Genomic DNA, 19,066 nt, shown 5'->3' with positions numbered 1-19,066 from the left:
ATATTGTTACGTACCCCGTAACTGGGTGTCAGACCAGCAGAGAAAGAAGAATCCTTTGGAATCTGGTGGTACCAAACTAAAGGTGTTTATTAGTAAACTACACAATACAATATCAAAACTGCAAATATACATATAAAACCAATTAGCAGTAATAAACCCAAAAGTGTAGGAATAATAATAATCAATAATAAACAAGCTCTATCGATGTCTAGGGGTAAATGAATTGTCATAGAAAAGTATAAAGTTCAGTTCAAAATGCTGAAGTAGTTATAGATGTTGTGTTGAAATCATTGGGGAGAGAGAGAGGGAGCGAGAGATTAAGCAGCTGCAGTCAGCAAACCTTCCTGTTGCCTTTTGATTCCATTTCACCGTTGTTGTGGTGGTCATTCAGCTATGTCCACTCTATCCTTCAGCTAGACCGTTCTTTTGTGGTGGACTCGTCACTCTGGCATGAGTGGACACACACACGCACAAGTCCCCACTGGCCCTGCTGTAACACTGTGAGCTTTACTGATCGATCTCCTGGTTCGGTCTCTGAAGCCCCCACCTTTCTGTGGGTTCCAACGCTCAATCAGTGTCCACTGGCATGTCTAAAGAGTGTCTCTCCAGACCTGTCTTTTTATCCCCACTCACGGGATCTCAGCTGTCCATCAACTCTGAATGACTGTGTCCATCAAATCAGGCCACTCCTGCTATCTCCTGAGGAATGTTAATGAGCAAAGTAGTAGAAGGTAAATAATCCTTGTAGAAGTCATAATACAGTAAATCAACAGTCTCTCTCCCCCTCTTATCTGTAGCAAATGTTCTTGCCTGGGCTTTATCTCTCTCTCAATAGTAGCATAACAACAACAATTGTTCATAGTTCTCGGGGGAGGGGGGTGGGAATGGTTAACTCTGCACCCCATTGTCCATCAGGTCTGTCCATCACTCATAACAATATAACAAAACCTTTTGTACTTTATCCCCTCTCTTAATACCCTGAACAGAATTGGAATCCCCAAGGGCGATTTTTGATTGTTAATTACAACTGCAGCCATTGGGGCTTGACAGATCAGTTTGTTCCAGGAAATAAATCCTGGACCAAAATTAAACCTCTCCAAAACTTGAAATAAATAGGGCCATTCCACCCTGTCAAAAGCTTTCTCTGCATCGACAGAAACAATACATTCAGATTCTTTAACTAAGGGAGAATAAATAATATTTAACAATCTTTAAATATTAAAATGTGAATACCTATTTTTAATAAATCCAGTTTGATAATTTGAGATAACAGTAGACAAAGAATTCTCAAGCCTATTGGCTAAAATCTTAGAGAGAATTTTAAAATCCACATTCAATAAGGAGATTGGTCTATAGGAGGCACATTCTGATAGATCTTTTCCTTTTTTAGGAATCAATGAAATTGATGCCTCATAAAAAGTTTTTGGAAGATTCCTAGAGGATATGGATACAGTAAAAGCTTGACAAAGATGTAATGTAAGCAGTTCATTAAAGGTCTTATAAAATTCCACTGTAAATCCATCTGGTCCGGAGCTTTCCCTAATTGCATAGAGGATATAGCCTTAGCTATTTCCTCTTGTTTAATAGGTGCATCTAGTGTATTAATATATTGAATAAAAATTTTAGGTATATTTAGTTTTTGCAGAAATCTATTCATAATAATAGTATTATCAGAGAATTCGGATTTATAAAGTTTAGAATAGAAATTCATAAATATCTTATTAACTTCATAAGGGTCTAATGTTTCAGTTCTATCTGGTCTATGTATTTTCAAAATCTGTCTTCTGAACATATTTGCCTTCAACTGACCAGCCAGCAGTTTACCTGATATATCACCATCAATATAAAATGGACTTTTAGATTTTAAAATTTGCTGATCAATGGGGAAAGTCAAAAGCAGATCGTATTGTGTTTGGAGTTCAACCCTTTCCTTATATAGATCTTCACTAGGTCTTACTGAATACACTTTATCTATCACTCTTAATTTTATGAATAATCACTAAAAGTTCTGCTTTGGTTTTCCTTCTTAAACTGCTGAATATGAAAGCACCTGTCCCTTAAGAAAGGATTTCATTGTATCGCATATAACCAAATTTGACATACCTTCAATTGTATTAAGTTCAAAAAAATTAAAAAATTTGCTCTTTGATAAAACTAACAAAAGCTGGACCCTGTAACAATATGGGATTCAATCTCCACTGTGACATTTTCAAAATATTATCACACTTCAGAGGTAATTTCATAGGCACATAATCCGACAGCGCAATGACATCATACACACACTTGACAATGGAATTCAACAACCGTGTATCTAGAAAAAAATAATAAATTCTTGAGTATTTATGATGAACGTGTGAAAGGAAAGAAAAGTCTTTGTCATTAAAATGTTTATATCTCCAGATATCAACCAGGCCATATTCTAATAGAAAAGAAATAATACAGGTCACCGCTTTATTAGGAAGCAAAGGATTGGTTGATGACCTGTCAATCACCAGATTAGGACAACTTTTAAAGTCACCGCCCATAATCAATTTATATTCGTTTAGATTCGGGAGCTCAGAATAAAGCTTCTTAAAAAATTCAGGACTGTCTGAATTAGGTGCATAAACACACACCAAAGCTACCTTTTGACCACATAATAGACCAGTGACAATTAAATATCTTCCAATCAAATCAGTAACAGTATTAAAATGTACAAAACGGATTTAAGAGTTAACAAAAATAGATACCCCTCTAACTTTATTTGTTGATAAAGAGTGATATAAAGGTTCCTTCCAGAATTTAAAAAAGCAATCTTCATTCTGTCTTCGTACTTGAGTCTCTTGTGCAAAAATAATATCCGCATGAAGTGTTTTTAATTTCTTTAAAATCTTTTTACGCTTAATAGGATGATTCGTGCCGTTCAAATTCCAAAAAACTATATTAAATTTATTACCATCCATGTTTAAAATTTAATTTAAAGTTTTATAAAGAAAGCTATTGCGCAAGTGCAAACTCGATCCAAAGGGAAAAAAAACAGCACTGACTTGATCAGAAGTGACGACATAATTGATAGAAAATGTAACCTCTCAGAATTGCCCAGTCGAGGAAAAAAAACTATTCTAATAGCTCCACCCCTCTCACCCAAAGCCCAAGTAGTAGTGACCCAATAGGAAGGTTGCATGCTAAACCTAATGACCCTTAACCCCCAGCCTCCATTTTGCAGCTCTATCTCTTCTTAACCTTCTGTTCTGCGTTGCTGCTTCAGGAAACTTTGGAAATGTACACCATGCTCCCTCTATTTATCATCATTTCATGTGAATGATGATAAATGGAAGGAGTCAAACCATTCATTGAGTATACCCTATCCCTACCAGTCCCTGTAATGTGTAACACTTTTTATTGTTCATTTGATAAGGTCCCACATAGGAGATTGGTGGGTAAAATCAAAGCTCAGGGCATCGGGGGGGAAGACATTGACATGGATAGAAAACTGGTTGGCAGATAGAAAGCAAAGGGTAGCAGTGAATGGGTGTTTCTCAGAATGGCAGGTGGTGACTAGTGGGGTGCCACAGGGCTCGCTATTGGGACCACAGCTGTTTACAATTTACGTCAACGATTTAGATAAAGGCATTGAGAATAACAACAGCAAATTTGCTGATGATACTAAGCTGGGTGGCAGTGTGACTTGTGATGAGGATGTTAGGAGAATTCAGGGTGACTTGGATAGGCTGGGTGAGTGGGCAGATACTTGGCAGATGACGTTTAATGTGAATAAGTGTGAAGTTATCCACTTTGGATGTAAGAACAGGAAGGCAGAGTATTATCTGAACAGTGTAGAGTTAGGTAAGGGAGAAATACAAAGAGATTTAGGGGTCCTTGTTCATCAGTCACTGAAGGTGAATGAGCAAGTGCAGCAGGCAGTGAAGAAGGCTAATGGAATGTTGGCCTTTATTACAAAGGGAATTGAGTACAAGAGCAAGGAAATCCTCTTGCATTTGTACAGAGCCCTGGTGAGACCACACCTGGAGTATTGTGTACAGTTTTGGTCTCCAGGGTTAAGGAAGGACATCCTGGCTGTAGAGGAAGTGCAGTGTAGATTCATGAGGTTAATTCCTGGGATGTCTGGACCGTCTTACGCAGAGAGGTTAGAGAGACTGGGCTTGTACATGCTGGAATTAAGGAGATTGAGAGGGGATCTGATTGAAACATATAAGATTATTAAGGGATTGGACAAGATAGAGGCAGGAAATATGTTCCAGATGCTGGGAGAGTCCAGTACCAGAGGGCATGGTTTGAGAATAAGGGGTAGGTCATTTAGGACAGAGTTAAGGAAAAACTTCTTCTCCCAGAGAGTTGTGGGGGTGTGGAATGCACTGCCTCGGAAGGTAGTGGAGGCCAATTCTCTGGATGCTTTCAAGAAGGAGCTAGATAGGTATCTTATGGGTAGGGGAATCAAGGGATATGGGGACAAGGCAGGAACCGGGTATCGATCAGCCATGATCTCAAAATGGCAGTGCAGGCTCGAGGGACCGAATGGTCTACTTCTGCACCTATTGTCTATAACCTCTGTTTCCATGTGCCATTTTTCTGCCCATCTCAGTAGACGATCAATATCATTCTTTCCCTTTTCAATGTCATCACGACTGCCAATTTTTATGTTATCTTCAAAGTTCTTAATCTTGCCCCTTAATTTCACATATCAAACAAATCACAAGAGTGCCATCATCACCAGTCCCTGCAGGTCTTTGCTGGTCGCAAACTGAATCAACCCTTGACCATTATGCCTCCTGGTGTTTAAAAAGTTCCCTGTAAGTACGGTCTGATTTGGAAGAGATGGTCCACAGAATGCAGGGTTTTATGAGGAAGGTGGCTGGAAAGTGATTGTCAATAGGAGCAACTCCACACTGGCATTTAATAGTTTACAATGGCATGGTTTGAAAGCTACATCAAGAGAAATCTACAGCAGTGAATGAGTAGGAATATGGTTGTATTCCTATGGGCTAAGTTTACCTTAATGTACAACATTTAAAGTAATTCTAACATTCATTTTAGTAGTGATTTAATTAAAATTAAGTGCTTATTTGATTAGTATTAAGCTAATTAATTAGGGCAGGAGATGAGCTGCTGTTGTAAAACAGGGGGACTTGTGGATATCTTTGTTTGGGGCAGCTACATCTGTGAAAAATGTCAGCATGTTGAGGAATTCGGCTAAGGAGTTGAACTCTGAACTGAGATAGGTTGTGAGACATCAGCAAGGGTGAAAGTTACTAGGAACCTTAGCTTAAGGTAGCAGTGTCACCCCTTAGTACTTAAGAACTGCCTATGCAGTAAGTAAGGTGGGAATGGGAATTTAGGAGATGCAGTAGAATTGCAAAATATCCCTACATTTGTTCAGTAGATCTGGGGGAGAGCAATCAAACTGGCTGTGGCTCTGTGGTACAAGATGGGAGGGGGGAATGGAAAGAGATTATAATTAAGGATTGAATAGCTGGTAGGAATTGATATTGTCATTTAAAATCACGAAGTTTAGACCTCAAGGCTAAATTATTTACCCATTGTCATAGCCAAGGATATCTCATCTAGACTGCAGAGGAATTTACAGTTGAAGGAGCAGGATACAGTTGTCCTGTTCTTAATGACACAGGAAGGGTTAAGGAAAGGTTTCTGCTCACAGAGTTGGAGCAGAACTCTTAATGGTAATTTCTGCAACAGTACTTTAGCCAAGAACAAATATTGTTGGGGTCAGGGAGATGAATGCATGTTTCAAAGACTGTTGATACAAAATGTGTTTTGATTTGTGGGGTGATGAGAAAGAGTTGTACAGCTGGGACAGACTGTATCCAAGCTGAACAATATGTTGGGACCAGAGGACAAGCAAATCAAGAGTGAACCAGCAAACACTCCAATTAAGAAAGAATTTTATTACAGCAGATGAATCTTTTAATATAATATAAAAATGTGAAAAAGGTAAAAGGATGGCACGGTGTATAGCTATAAAGATGTTGTCTCAGAGCTCCAGTTCAGTCCTGACTTCCACTGCTCTCTGTGTGGAGTCTGCATTTCCTCCCCATGATGGTGTAGGAATCCTCTGGGTGTTTCCTTTTCCCCCTACATCCCAAAGCATGTGGTTTGTTATATTAACTGACCAAGGTAATTTGCTACTAGTGTTTAAAGGTGTTGTGAAATCTATATCCAATCGCACCAATGGTAATTATTCAACTTCAGGTACAATTCCATTCACTCTGATATTATTCTGCATTAAACAGTAAACTGTGTATGAATTATTTGGGTGAATAATGTTGGGAGGTACTTGGGTTGCAAGGTAAACTTCATTGCATACGAAGAGAATGCCTATTGCTATGACTTTTTATTTCATCCTCTCTACAGGTTGTCTAATAATAAGATAACAAAAAAGGGAATAGAATTTATTATTACTGCTCTAAAGCACAATACTACCATTACATCAATTTGGTAAGTCTTTAATATGCAGTCTCTTCTTGTCACTTATAGAGCTGTCCTTGGGCTGATCATCTTGGTTCATAGTTTCCCTGTGTATCGTAATATTAAAATCCAGGCAACCCAGTCAGATACACCTGTGCTCCTTGTGGGTTTCCACCATGAATCCCCTCAGGATTCCCACAGGGAATCCTGTAAACACCAGCCATCTGAAGTCCCAGGGCATCTTTGACCTGCATAAACTGTGATTTGAGCTTCCTTACGGGTATGTATTAATCCAGTATTTCTTCAGGATCTCGGCAATCCTTCCGGAAACCATGGGAAGACAGGGAGTACTGATGGATTCATCCTCATTCTTAGGTTTCCTGGTTTTTATTCCTGTCAGTCCTTTTAAGGGCCTGGTTGATTTCCTTCTCATTGTGACCATTCTGTAGGAATGGCATGCGTAATTGTCTTATTTCCTCATGGAGATTCTCCAGGTGCAAAATAGTATTTGTACATTTAATAAAAGTGGAAAGAACCATTCAATGTTGGGAGGCATGATGGTGATTCAAATAAATATGATCTTGCACATGTTGGCTATCAAATAAACTTAGTTATATTATTCTGTTTATTAAAGCAGGCAATCAAATTGCAAATGACTGGTGAGAAATTAAGATACCCATTATTCAAATCAGCATGTTTTAAATGTGATTCATTGATTACTACAAAACATATAGATCTCCTTCCTCAATCACAATTTATTTACTAGTGCACAAAGCAAACAGCTGTCTCCTCTCACCACACTGCTCTGAAGTTTGAACAAAGAAATACCATTTTTATACAGAAATCGACCCATTGTACATGTAGTCCCTGGCTAGCCTCAGGCTCGCTCAGCTCACTTCGGGGGAGCAGCCTTCGACCCCGCTAAACTTGATAATCAGCTTGTGTGGATGCTGTGTGATGTCCCCACCACGCCAAATAACAGACAGTACACCATATGTGATTAAATGATTACACTTTATAGATCTTACTAGAACTACATGATTAATAACGATACTGTATATATGAAGGAAAAGAAAATAAAGAAAAGGCGCCAAAACTTATTAAAGTCCAAACCACTTTGTGCACAACCATTGGAGCTCAATTAACGAAGTCTTCTGGCCACCATTCGATCCCCTCAGACCTCCTTGACTCGTAGCTCAGGACCACCCGAAGTGATCAACCAAGCACCCCCGGCACGTCTGTCCTCGTCTCCTCTCCTTGCCGAGAATCTTGGCCTCAGACCCCCGCTCGGTGTCCCTTTTGTCGCCCAGCTTACAGCATCGTGTCCTCTCTCTCTCTCACCTCCTCATCCCCAACTCCCCACCAACAATAGTTTACAGACCCAGACAAGAGAATAACATTAATCCCAATTGGTTAACAAATGAATACAATCTCCATTATCAGCAACTCTAAACCCAAACAAACTGATAAGAGAAAGCACTTATCATAGCAAAGAAGCATTTCTTCTTTTAACAAAACAAAGAAACCATTTTGATTAACATACGGAGTAACAAAGAAAAAGAAGAAACCTCCTTACACTCTCCCCCGCCCACCAAATTTAGTCATGTCCTCATGACTGCTAAATAACTCACCAACCCTTCCTGCCAACACACCCTAACCCAGGCACAAAGAGTGACATTGCTCACCAAACAGTAGACCCCACGCCCTGTTCCTCAGGCGCTACTTAGGTCAACTTATCTGGGAGTTTTCTAACTCACCAAGACCTCCGTACCCCCTCACATAAACCGTTCCGGTTTGGACACAACGGGGGATACCTTGGGTCTGCTTGCCAACTCCTCTCTCAACCTCTCACTCGTGCGCCCACTGCAACTCGAAGCCCCCCTGTCCCGTGACCTGGGCCCCACCGTAACCCAAGCTGCCCACAGCTAGACCTCCCCACTACATCTGACTCAGTGGGAGAAGGGCCAAATGTCTCTTCCTCAGTCAAGGGGAAGTTAGCAAAAGGCAGCATGTACCACCCATCCAGCACTTCATTCATCAAATCTGTACTCTTCCTCATTTCCGTGATTGGTAGTTTCTATTTGATTTTCTCCAAACTGAAACACTTGGCCTGGACTGCCCATGCAGCCTCTTCAGCTTCCTGCGATCGAGACGTCAGCTTCTCCTCTGCCTCCTCCAATTCTTGCCGCAGTCTCAGCTGTTCTGATTCACACTTCATGTTCATCTCCATTTGGAACACAGTTACTCCACCAGCTTCTTGCACCCTGACCTGAAAAGCAGCAGTTAAAGATAGGTCAGCCTCCAGTTCAGTGTTCATTGAACTTATCTCCAGCCTTCTCTTTCAAATTACTTCTTCCAGATCAACTTCCAGGTTTTCCACTTCATTTGGACTGTTGATGGTCATCTTCAGGTTCCCTTCAAGCTTCCGCTTCCCTCTTCCGAAATCTGTCCGCAATTGCTTCACCTCCGCAAACTCCCCTCTCCAGGCTCTTGGTTTGCTGTTACTTAACTTTCTTTCTCTTCCTCAACTTGTAAGTCTTCCAATTGGTTCCGGATCACTTTCTCCAGTCTCTGCAGGGAATTCGACCTCTCCGTCTTCCCTTCAAACTTGATTCCATAGAGACAGTCACTCACAAGCTGCGACCTTTGTCAGACCTGGCACGTGTCCAGAGAAAGCTTTAGTTCTTTAGTTCTCAGCTGCTCCTGCAACAGTCTCGCTTCAGATTCTTCCGAGGCAGATCCAAATACCAGGAGATCATCCACATACGCCAAAACTCCAAACACCTCCACATCCTCTAAGGTCTTCCCCACACCCTGCAGGAAGGCTGCAAGGGCACCGGATATGCCCTGTGGCATCTTTTCGGACTGGAAGAATCCTAGGGGACCTATAACGGCCATCTTTTCTGTGTTGGCCTCACTCATCGGGATCTGGCAACATCCACTCCTCAGATCCAGCACCTTAAACCACTTCGCACCACTCAGATAGGCCATCGCCTCTTCGGCCCTCAGGGCCATATTCTGGTCACTGACAATGTGCCTCTTCAGTACACTATAATCCTCACACATGCTGCCTACGTCTTCCACAGCTGCTGGGGCTAGTCGCCGCGACCTCTCTCTCACCGAGGTGTCTTCAGCGGTCAACTCCCCTCCCTCGTGGTATTTCGGAGCGTCCACTAGGAGGGTCTCACCTTCAGATACTTCCCCCAGGGCATACCACCACTGGCTCTCGTTCGAATTCGGTATCGGCCCAATGCTGCTACACACGTCTGCACAAGCAGCTCGAAACTCTGGGTGCATCGACAATGCCTCCAAACAACGCTCACCTGCCTCCTCTGGGCAGGCCCCCAAGTGCCTCCCCACCAGCAGGGTGTTGGTCCCTTCCAGAATCGAAACGCTGCCCGTCTCAACAGTGTCCGGACACGTCAGCTTTAACCATTCACAAACCTCAGGCACCCCCACATTGGCCTCTAAGAACTCCATTTTCACTGACCAATAACCGTTGTCTGGATAATCACTGGCACTGGTACCCCACATCTCCTGTGCCCTCAACGTCGTCAAGGGTAAATGCTTCCAATACTGGTTGTAAAACGAGCCGTACAGCAACCTGACCTGCGCCCCGGTGTTGAGGATGGCTTTAGCGTGGCCTCCATCCATCTGCAACGATACCCCAGTGCGCGGTCCCTCTAAGCCTTCAGGACTATGGTCTGTTCCTTGGGAATTGCTGGGAACATGCTTCCCCAGAGACACCAAGCCATTTCCCCCACTGGGGGAAAAAGAAAATAAAGAAAAGGCACCAAACTTATCAAAGTCCAAACCACTTTGTGCACAACCATCGGAGCTCAATTAACGAAGTCTTCTGGCCACCATTCGATCCCCTCAGACCTCCTCGACTCGTAACTCAGGACCACCCGAAGTGATCAACCAAGCACCCCCGGCACATCTGACTTCGGTTCCTCTCCTCACTGAAAATCGTAGCCTCGGACCCCCACTCGGGGTCCGTTCCGTCGCCCAGTTTACAGCATCACGTCCTCACTCTCTCACCCCCTCACGCCGACTCCCCAACTCCCCGCCAACAATAGTTTACAGACCCAGAGGAGAGAATAACATTAATCCCAATTGGTTAACAAATTAATACAATCTCCATTATCAGCAACTCTAAACCCAAATAAACTGAGAGAGAAAGCACTTACCATAACAAAGAAGCATTCCTACTTTTAACAAAACAAAGAAGCCATTTTGATTAACATATGCAGTAACAAAGAAAAAGAAGAAATCCCCTTACACCAATAAGTAACCCCCTTACATACATAAATAATGATCCAAAAGAAATTCTGTGCACATCTGAAACACATCATTTGCATTTATATGTGCCAATCATAATACTATTTCAGGTATTAATACCTAACTAATTCTATGTGCTAAAGAATTAGTAAAATAACTGTCCAATAGTAAGCGTTGCCTTAGAATCCTTTATTTGCATTTTTATCTTGTTTTGGTGTGCTTTTTGACCTTGGTTTCCCAGGCTTTGAACAGAAAGGCTGTAAAAGGGCTAGGCTTTCAAGGTCCATGTTCGGCCTAAGTGACTGCACCAGGTCTGCACAGTGTCTCTGTCAGCTTATCCTATTGATTTGTTGTCTGTGGAGCGAGGCTTTACTAAGTGCCTGCACTCTGTTCAGATGGCACACATTTTAACCCGTGCTGCAAATTCCACACTGCATATTTGGTGCTTTAGTCAACTTTTCTCACACCCAGGAATGGAATACATTGGCCATTACTTCTGGGAAAACCTTGGCTGATTATGTTTGATTTCCCTCTTTTTTAAAGATTGGCTTTCTTTGCAATGAACACATTGGTAAAATGAACTTTCAGTACTCTCTTGTCACATACTCTAGGATTGCAAATGTCCACAGAAAGATGTTGAAATACGAATTAAGCTTTCAAAAAAGCAGGGTGAAGGAGCACTCTCTGAAACAGCTGTTGTACACTTTACTGTGCCACATTCTAATCACAGCACAATTTTTGTATATTCCAAGCTAGTTATTATACAGAAATTATTAGCATGAAATTTATTGAATCATTTTATTTTTGGTTTTCAGGTTAGGAAGAAGTCAAATGACCGATGAGGAGATTGAGGAGATGACCAGTGCAGAAAGGAGATTGACATTTTGATCGAAAATGTTGTCTATATATCACAGATCTCACAAACAACTGTATTGTCCCACTTAAATAGAAATCTCTGAGGTCTCCGTCAGTCCGGATCAACCATGGATGCTACATTCCGGCAGTCTAGATACTTGAGCCAGGGCAGTACAATATGGGGAGCAAGTTGTTGCCCATGTAGCAAGCTCCCCCCTCCCCAGGCATCTGGTGAATCTAAAGGAACGGCAGAGACTGATACAGTTTGGCACCTGCAGCATCGCAGGAGTTGCCAGTTAGCATTGAACTCAATGTAAGACTGCCTTAGGGACTCTGCTTTGGATTTTTTCCCCTCAGGATTTACTCGTCAGTAAGTATAGCTGTACGGAAGCACAGGTTTGAGATCAGAGTTTTCCTTCTCCTAGATGAGCTGCCAGCCATGGCTGACGAGCCCCATCTGCATGAAGTGATTGGTTTTAAGGTGCCAGTAGCCCACCCTTGCCCCTTCTTCTGTCAGCAGAAATGGTTCTGCCAGGCTTGGTAGCCAAGTCATAAGTGTGGCATCTTCAACCCTCCTCCTCCTTCTCCTCCTGGATACCCTGCTCTGGTCTTCTGCCTGATCTGGGCCTTTTCATTGACAATTCCTGACAGGACATTAACCACCTAGTCCTAGACTTTAACACTCCTCTCTCCTATTCCAACCTCACTCCTTCCAAATGCTCAGCTCTCCACTCCCTCAACGCTAATCCTAACTTCACCATCAAACCTGCAGAGGGAGATGCTGTAGTAGTCTGGCGAACTGACCTCTATATTGCTGAGGCCCAGTGACAACACTCAGACAGCTCCTCTTACTTGCCCCTCGAACAGGACTCCACTAAGAAACACTAGGCCATTGTCTCCCACACCTTATCAGCTCTGGGGATCTCCCATCTACTGCCACCAACCTCATAGTTCCCACACCCTGCACCTCCTGTTGCTACCTCCTACCCAAAATCCACAAACCTGCTCCTGCCCCACTGAACTCATATCTGCACACCTTGACTTTGTTTTATCCACACTGGTTCAGTCCCTTCCCACCTACATCTGCGACACCTCACGTGCTCTTGATCTTTTCAGGATTTCAGGTTCCCTGGATCCCATCATCTTATTTTTACTATGAATGTCCGGTCCCTATACACCTCCATCCCTCACCAGGAGGGCCTAAAAGCTCCCCATTTCTTTCTGAACACCAGACCCAACCAGTTCCCCTCCACCACCACTCTCCTCCATCTAGTGGAACTTGTCCTCACTCTAAATAATATCTCCTTTGGTTCCTCCCACTTCCTTCAAACAAAGTGGGTAGCCATGGGCACTCACATGGGTCCCAACTATCCCTGCCTGTTTGTTGGCTACGTGGAACAGTCTATGTTCTAAGCCTTCACTGGTGACCATCCTGCACTTTTCCTATACTACATCAATGACTGCACTGCTGCTGCTTCCTACACCCATGCTGAACTTGTCGATTTCATCTATTTTGCCTCCAACTTCCACCTGGCCCACAAATTCACCTGGTCCATTTTGGACACTTCCCTTCCCTTTCTCAATCTCATTGTCTCCATCTCCGGAGACAGCTTATCCACTGATGTGTGTTATAAACCAATGGACTCTCATAGCTACCTGGACTATACCTTGTCCCACCATGCTACTTGTAAAAACACTATCCCCGCCTCTCAATTCCTCGGTCTCCGCTGCATCTGCTCTCAGAATGAGGCCATATGTCCTCCTTTTTCAAAGAAAGGGGCTTCCCTTCCTCCACCATCAACGCTGCCCTCAACCGCATCTTTCCATTTCACACATCTGCTCTTATTCTATTCTCCCGCCATCCTACCAGAGATAGGGTTCCTCTTGCCCTCACCTACCACCCCACCAGCCTCTGCATTCAGCACATAATTCTATGAAACTTGTCCATTCGTCCCTCCCCACTGATCTCCCTCCTGACACTTATCCTTGCAAGCAGAACAAGTGCTTCATCTGACCTTACACCTCCTCCCTCACTGCCATTCAGGGTCCCAAACAGTCCTTCCAGGTGAGGCGACACTTCACCTGTGAATCTGTTGGGGTCATATATGGTGTTCGGTGCTCCTGGTGTGGCCTCCTGTATATCAGGGAGACCTGACATAGATTGGGAGACGGCTTTGCTGAGCATCTATGCTCCATCTTCCAAAACAAGCAGGATCTCCCAGTGGCCACCCATTCCCATTCTGATATGTCCATCCATGACCAACTGCATCAGGATAAGGCCACCGTTGGGTTAGAGGAACAAGACCTTGTATTCTGTTTAGGCAGCCTCCAACCTGATGGCATGAACATTGATTTCTCAAACTTCCAGTAATGCCTCCCTTCTCCCCTTCACAATTACCAATCCCCTTTCCTCTCTCCTGTTATCCCCTTATCCGCCCATTGCCTCTTTCTGGTGCTCCCCCCCTCTCTTTTTCACCAATCAACTTCCTAGCTCTTTGCTTCATCCCTCCCCCTCCAAGTTTCACCTATCACCTGCTGTTTCTCACTCCCCTCCCCACACCTTTCAAATCTACTCCTCAGCTTTTTTCTCCAGTCCTGCCAAAGGGTTTCAGCCTGAAACGTCGACTGTACTTTTTTCCATAGATGCTAAGTTCCTCTAGTACTTTGTGTGTTGCTTGGATTTCCAGCATTGGCGAATTTTCTGTTGTTAAGGGCTTGGTTGTCAGAGGCTATTTGAGGAGCATTGAGAGCATCTAATAGGTAGTGTGAGCTTATCCCCATTACCAGCCTTGGCTGTAACAACCTTAAGGAACCAATTATAGACGTAAGGGTGTCTTATTTATGGATCTAATTACTCAGCTGGGTGGGAGGTTAGATGCGTCTCTACTAAAAGAGGCGTATGTGAGGCACTATTTCCTTCTGCCAGCCTACAGATCATCCTTGGGCAAGGTGTAGCATCTGCTTAGCCCACCCCCATCCCGATCAGGGTCACGTGAAGCCATGAGAGCAGCAGGTGGATGGTCACATGAGCAGCTGGTATATATCAGAAGTCCTGGTTATGTGACCACTGACGTCAGGCAGACAATATCTGAAAAGTATTCATAATGGCTGGGATAATCTGTCTTGTAAAGACACTGTCTCAAAGAAGGCAATGGCAAACCACTTGTGTAGAAAAATTTACCAAGAACAATCATGGTCATGGATAAGACCATGCATGATTGCCCAGGTCACATGACACAGCACACAATGATGATGAATTACTTTACTGAACATATTTTACTTTATCCATCAGCTGAATACCTCACTTATTGTGATGTGTGTATGATTAAGAGTGGTTTCCATTTTCAGCGTTACTGATTTCTGACGGCCATTGTCATCCACTATATTAGTAAGAAAACCTTTTTTATGTCTATCTTTTCATTGTTCCAGGAAGGTTTCTACAAAAATCATATTCTTGGTACAATCATTTCAAACATAGCTGTTTGCATTGTAAACGTTTAAAGGATTACCTGCAATAGTAGAATTTTATTTTATTTCAATGCAATGTATAATCTTCTGGACTGCTCTATCCTTTTCTCTAATTTCTTCATCTGTGGAACAAATTAGTTTTATGATAAATACAGGAGACCCCATCAAGGACAGCAACAAATGCACCAACAATGTATTAGGTGAATACATGCTAAATAGTGTGGCTTAGTGCTAACCATCCTCAGAACTATTTTACCAGAAAAAGCTTCCTAAACTAATCCAAAGTCAGGCAAAGTTGCTGTCTTCTATATTGTGTTGATATTGAGTATATATTGTGTCAAGTGTGTCAAGAGTATAAGAGGATTGATGATTCCAGGCACTGGAAGGACTTAATTCAATGTACATTTCAATGGCAATGTTCCTGTCTTCTGCCCAGACCCACATAGATTTATGTGTTCCTGTGTTAATGTTGAGATAGCCTTGGGGCTCAGAGAAAATTAAAGTAAAAGTGAGGCTAGATCCTTTGGAAACTGATCAGACCATTATTTGTCCACTTCACTGTCAGGTTGTAATGATGGAGTGGGTACAGTGAATAATGACAAAAGAAGTGTATTCTATAAATGTAAATTTTATGGATTAAGTATACCAGCTTAAAACTTAAAAGTTCAGCCATATCTAATTATAAATGTTGGTGAGGCATTACCTTGCCACATGTTGAGAGTGGTTCTGTGAATATTCATGTGGACACAAAAGATACAGCTTGCAACCATCTCCAGCCAGTGCACTGATTAGAATACAGTACATGTTAGGGACCTGAGGACGTTTTGTTTTTAAAGGTTGAAAGCTTCTATTCTGATGCCAAACGTATTAGTGCATCAATATCAACATTAATATTTCATTCCCAAACATTCCATCAACAATAAGTTTGGAAGGTTACACAGGGTTCAATCCCTTAGTTTCCTGTAGAATCCTCAATAGAATTCCTCAGTAGAGTATTTGTAATAGATGCTCTAAATTATGTGTGACCCTCTTCAGGTAGTCTTCAGCACTGGAATACTGGGAAAACAAAACATATCTTCACAGGGTTTATGATCTTCCCACTGCACTATATAATTGTCTCAGTTTGTGTTTCTGAGAACAAGGCAGGGAACACAGACCATTGTGTCACACAGCTGTTCAAGATGAATACCAAGGAACTGAACTCTGCCATGACTTGGACACCAACTGCTGTGGAGCACTTTGGAACAGCTTTGAAAGCCAATATCACTGAACAAAAATAAGTTAGCTAGTCCTTCAAATTTGTACTGATATTTTACCATATTATGTCTTTTTTTCAAGCATTCACATAACTTACATCCGAACTAACTTGGAAAATTTTAAAAATGATTTGTAGCCGTGGCTTCCGGAAGAAAGGAAGTACACTGTTGGCAATACTTGTAATTTCTTCTGAAGAGACTTTTGATTGCTTCTGATGAGAAAAATGGTGCAGAATGGTTGGTAATTGAAAGCAGGATGTTGCTAAAACACTTAATTGAATGGATGTAAATTATGACCTACAGTTCTTGGCTGTTCTGGTACAGTAATATCAGCCTTCCTTTTGGCACTATTTCCGCAGACATAATGTGGGAGATGTAAGGATTAAAAGAGGTGCTCTATTCTAAGAAGTGCGCGTCGTGTTGTTTCAGTAATATTTGAGGAATTTTATGTTTGTGTATGTTATTTATATATTTTTTATTATGTTTCCTTGTTTAAATAATTCATTACAGGTTGTATGTATAAATATGTGCATTGCTGTCATGTGATACATGTGTGCGTCACTTAAAGTAAACATTGATGTAGACACCGATTTCAGACTTCCGTATCTTCCTTTGAATTAGTTTAATTTTTTGGAGTTACATAACATAACATTAGTGATGGGGATGGGATTTTTGAAATGAACCCAAGACAGCTATCAACCTGTTGAAGTGCAAAGACACATTTAAACTTAAAAAAAATGCAGCAAGAGGAACAGAGAGTAAAAGAAATGCACTCCAATGTGTACAGAGATGGTCAAGTTTAAAAAAAAGGTAGTGCTGCACGTGATCTGTTGGGAAGACACAATTGAGTGTTAAAACGAAATGTTAGAAAACAGAAGCATTCACGGGATCATAAAGAGGTGAGTACTGGGTGATGATTATCATTAAACAAGTGTGGAAGTGGCTGGTTATATTGGAAAGAAGCACAAGTTTGATTACACAACAGATAACTGAGAAAGTTCAACAGTATATTAAATAAATGAAATAGCCAATAAGAACAGGTACCAATTTTGCTGAGCACATTAGGATTAAAGGCATACAGTTTGCTTCAAAGTTTTAACTGCTCCAACCAAATAAACAGAAGTGTGTTTTGCTGATATTGTGAAAGTAATGCAGGAACAGTTAGAACTGAAGATATTGTTGAATGCAGTGGAATCAAAAAGAAGGGGTGTCCATTTCAGTGGATGTGGCTGAATTAAGGAGATTGTATGAGCATTGTCAGTTTGGTAATAAACTTAATGATGCACTGAGAGATCACTTAGTTTGTGGAAGCTTCCAGGAAAGCATTCAAAAATAGCTCCTAACTGAAGCACAGCTTATATTTAAAAGAGCAGTTGAAGTTGCTGTTTCAATGGAAACATCAGACCAAGACACAATTGAGCTGCAGTCAGGGATGAAAGTGACTGTGAACAAAATAACAAAGTCTAAACAGAAATCAGCCTGGACAAACAAATTGTGTTACCATTGTGGCAGGAGCTCACATACACCAAGTAAGTGCAGTTTAAAGGTGAAACTTGCAGCAAATGTAACAAATTAGGACACATACAAAGAGGAGTCAGACAGATGAAAACAGATGGACTGTATGGGAAGAGAAAAAGATAGATCTAGCTGCAGTTACAAAAAATAACACTAACGTGCATGAAAAATCTGATAACAATGACTGAAGTAGGACTGGGTATAACATGAAAGTTAACAATAGACAAGTAATATGGCTTGCACCAGAATAGAACGGCAAGTTAATTAAAATGGAATTAGACACAGGTTTGGTCTTTAAGTGTTTCCACAAAATAAGTGTGAGAGGCATTTCAAAGATATGAAGCCTGCAGATATCCAACAAAGAACTTATACTCTGGGAAAATTAACCATTGTGGGAATTACAGTGAAATATAACAACCAACAATCCACATTGGGCTTGTATGTGGTAAAACCATGAGGATCAGCTTTATGGAGACATGATTAGCTGAAACAATTACAACTTGATTGGAGATCCATCCACCATTGCATGCCATATACTCTCCAATGAAGCCAACTGAAAATGAATTAAAAAGGTATTGGATGATGCCACAGCTGTCTCCATGCTTTACAACATGAACTGTTGCCCAACAGAGGATAAACAGATATTGATGCCGACATCTTTGCCTCTGGTTGGAAAGCATATTGGACCAAGGAAAGAGCATGCTTCTCAGAGGAAGCATGAAGGTGACAAAAGCAGTGGTCTGACTACAACATGCAACAGTAGGCAATAAATCTGAGAAAGCTGATCAGATCATAAGAGGACCAATAGAAGGATTAATTAGAGAATGCTCTAGTGAACTAAACGCACATTCCCAAGATCAAGGTGCACAGACTAGAAGAAAAAGGAAGGAGAAGAAATGTGTTCAGATCTGTTGTCAGAACTTCTTGCAGTGTCTGTGTTTTACAACCACCACTGAAGAGGCCCCAGATCCTCAGATTGTTTTCACAAGTCCCACCTGCCTCACAGAATGATACCCTTTATCAGGAAAGATGTTGTCACATAAGAGTAAAAAATCCTCCACAGTGATTAAATCTTTAGGCCTGAATGGGACAATTTAAAAATTTACTCTGCTGTGGGTGTCTGCATGCAGTAGTTATAGTATATGGTATATTGGGAGTATATTGAGATGAGTTCTGTATTGAGTTGGAGTTTATAGCTAAGCAAGAAGGAGTGTTTAATATTACAATAATATTTGAGTTATCCTGTGTATGTATTGTTTGATTACATA

General features: G+C 41.7%; 2 protein-coding genes across 5 annotated transcripts in view; one reads left to right on the top strand and one right to left on the bottom strand.

Moving 5' to 3' along the window:
* Positions 1-11,449, bottom strand: part of snx20 (sorting nexin 20) — a 98,639-nt gene extending 87,190 nt beyond the window's left edge. Inside the window, exon 1 of the mRNA XM_059992873.1 lies at positions 10,614-11,449. Within this exon, the coding sequence (XP_059848856.1) occupies positions 10,614-10,616 (3 nt within the window). The 5' untranslated portion in view covers positions 10,617-11,449. The remainder of the gene's footprint in view (positions 1-10,613) is intronic.
* nod2 (nucleotide-binding oligomerization domain containing 2) overlaps positions 1-16,873 on the top strand; it is a 53,362-nt gene extending 36,489 nt beyond the window's left edge. For all 4 annotated transcript variants that reach the window (XM_059992872.1, XM_059992871.1, XM_059992869.1 and 1 more), the window contains 2 exons: positions 6,370-6,453; positions 11,520-16,873. In XM_059992872.1, the coding sequence (XP_059848855.1) occupies positions 6,370-6,453; positions 11,520-11,592 (157 nt within the window). In that variant the 3' untranslated portion in view covers positions 11,593-16,873. The remainder of the gene's footprint in view (positions 1-6,369; positions 6,454-11,519) is intronic.
* The last annotated feature ends 2,193 nt before the right edge of the window (positions 16,874-19,066 follow it).

The sequence above is a fragment of the Hypanus sabinus genome, chromosome 17 (genome assembly GCF_030144855.1).
Source record: "Hypanus sabinus isolate sHypSab1 chromosome 17, sHypSab1.hap1, whole genome shotgun sequence".
Classification (NCBI taxonomy): Eukaryota; Metazoa; Chordata; class Chondrichthyes; order Myliobatiformes; family Dasyatidae; genus Hypanus; species Hypanus sabinus.
This window is presented reverse-complemented; position numbering and strand designations above follow the sequence as displayed.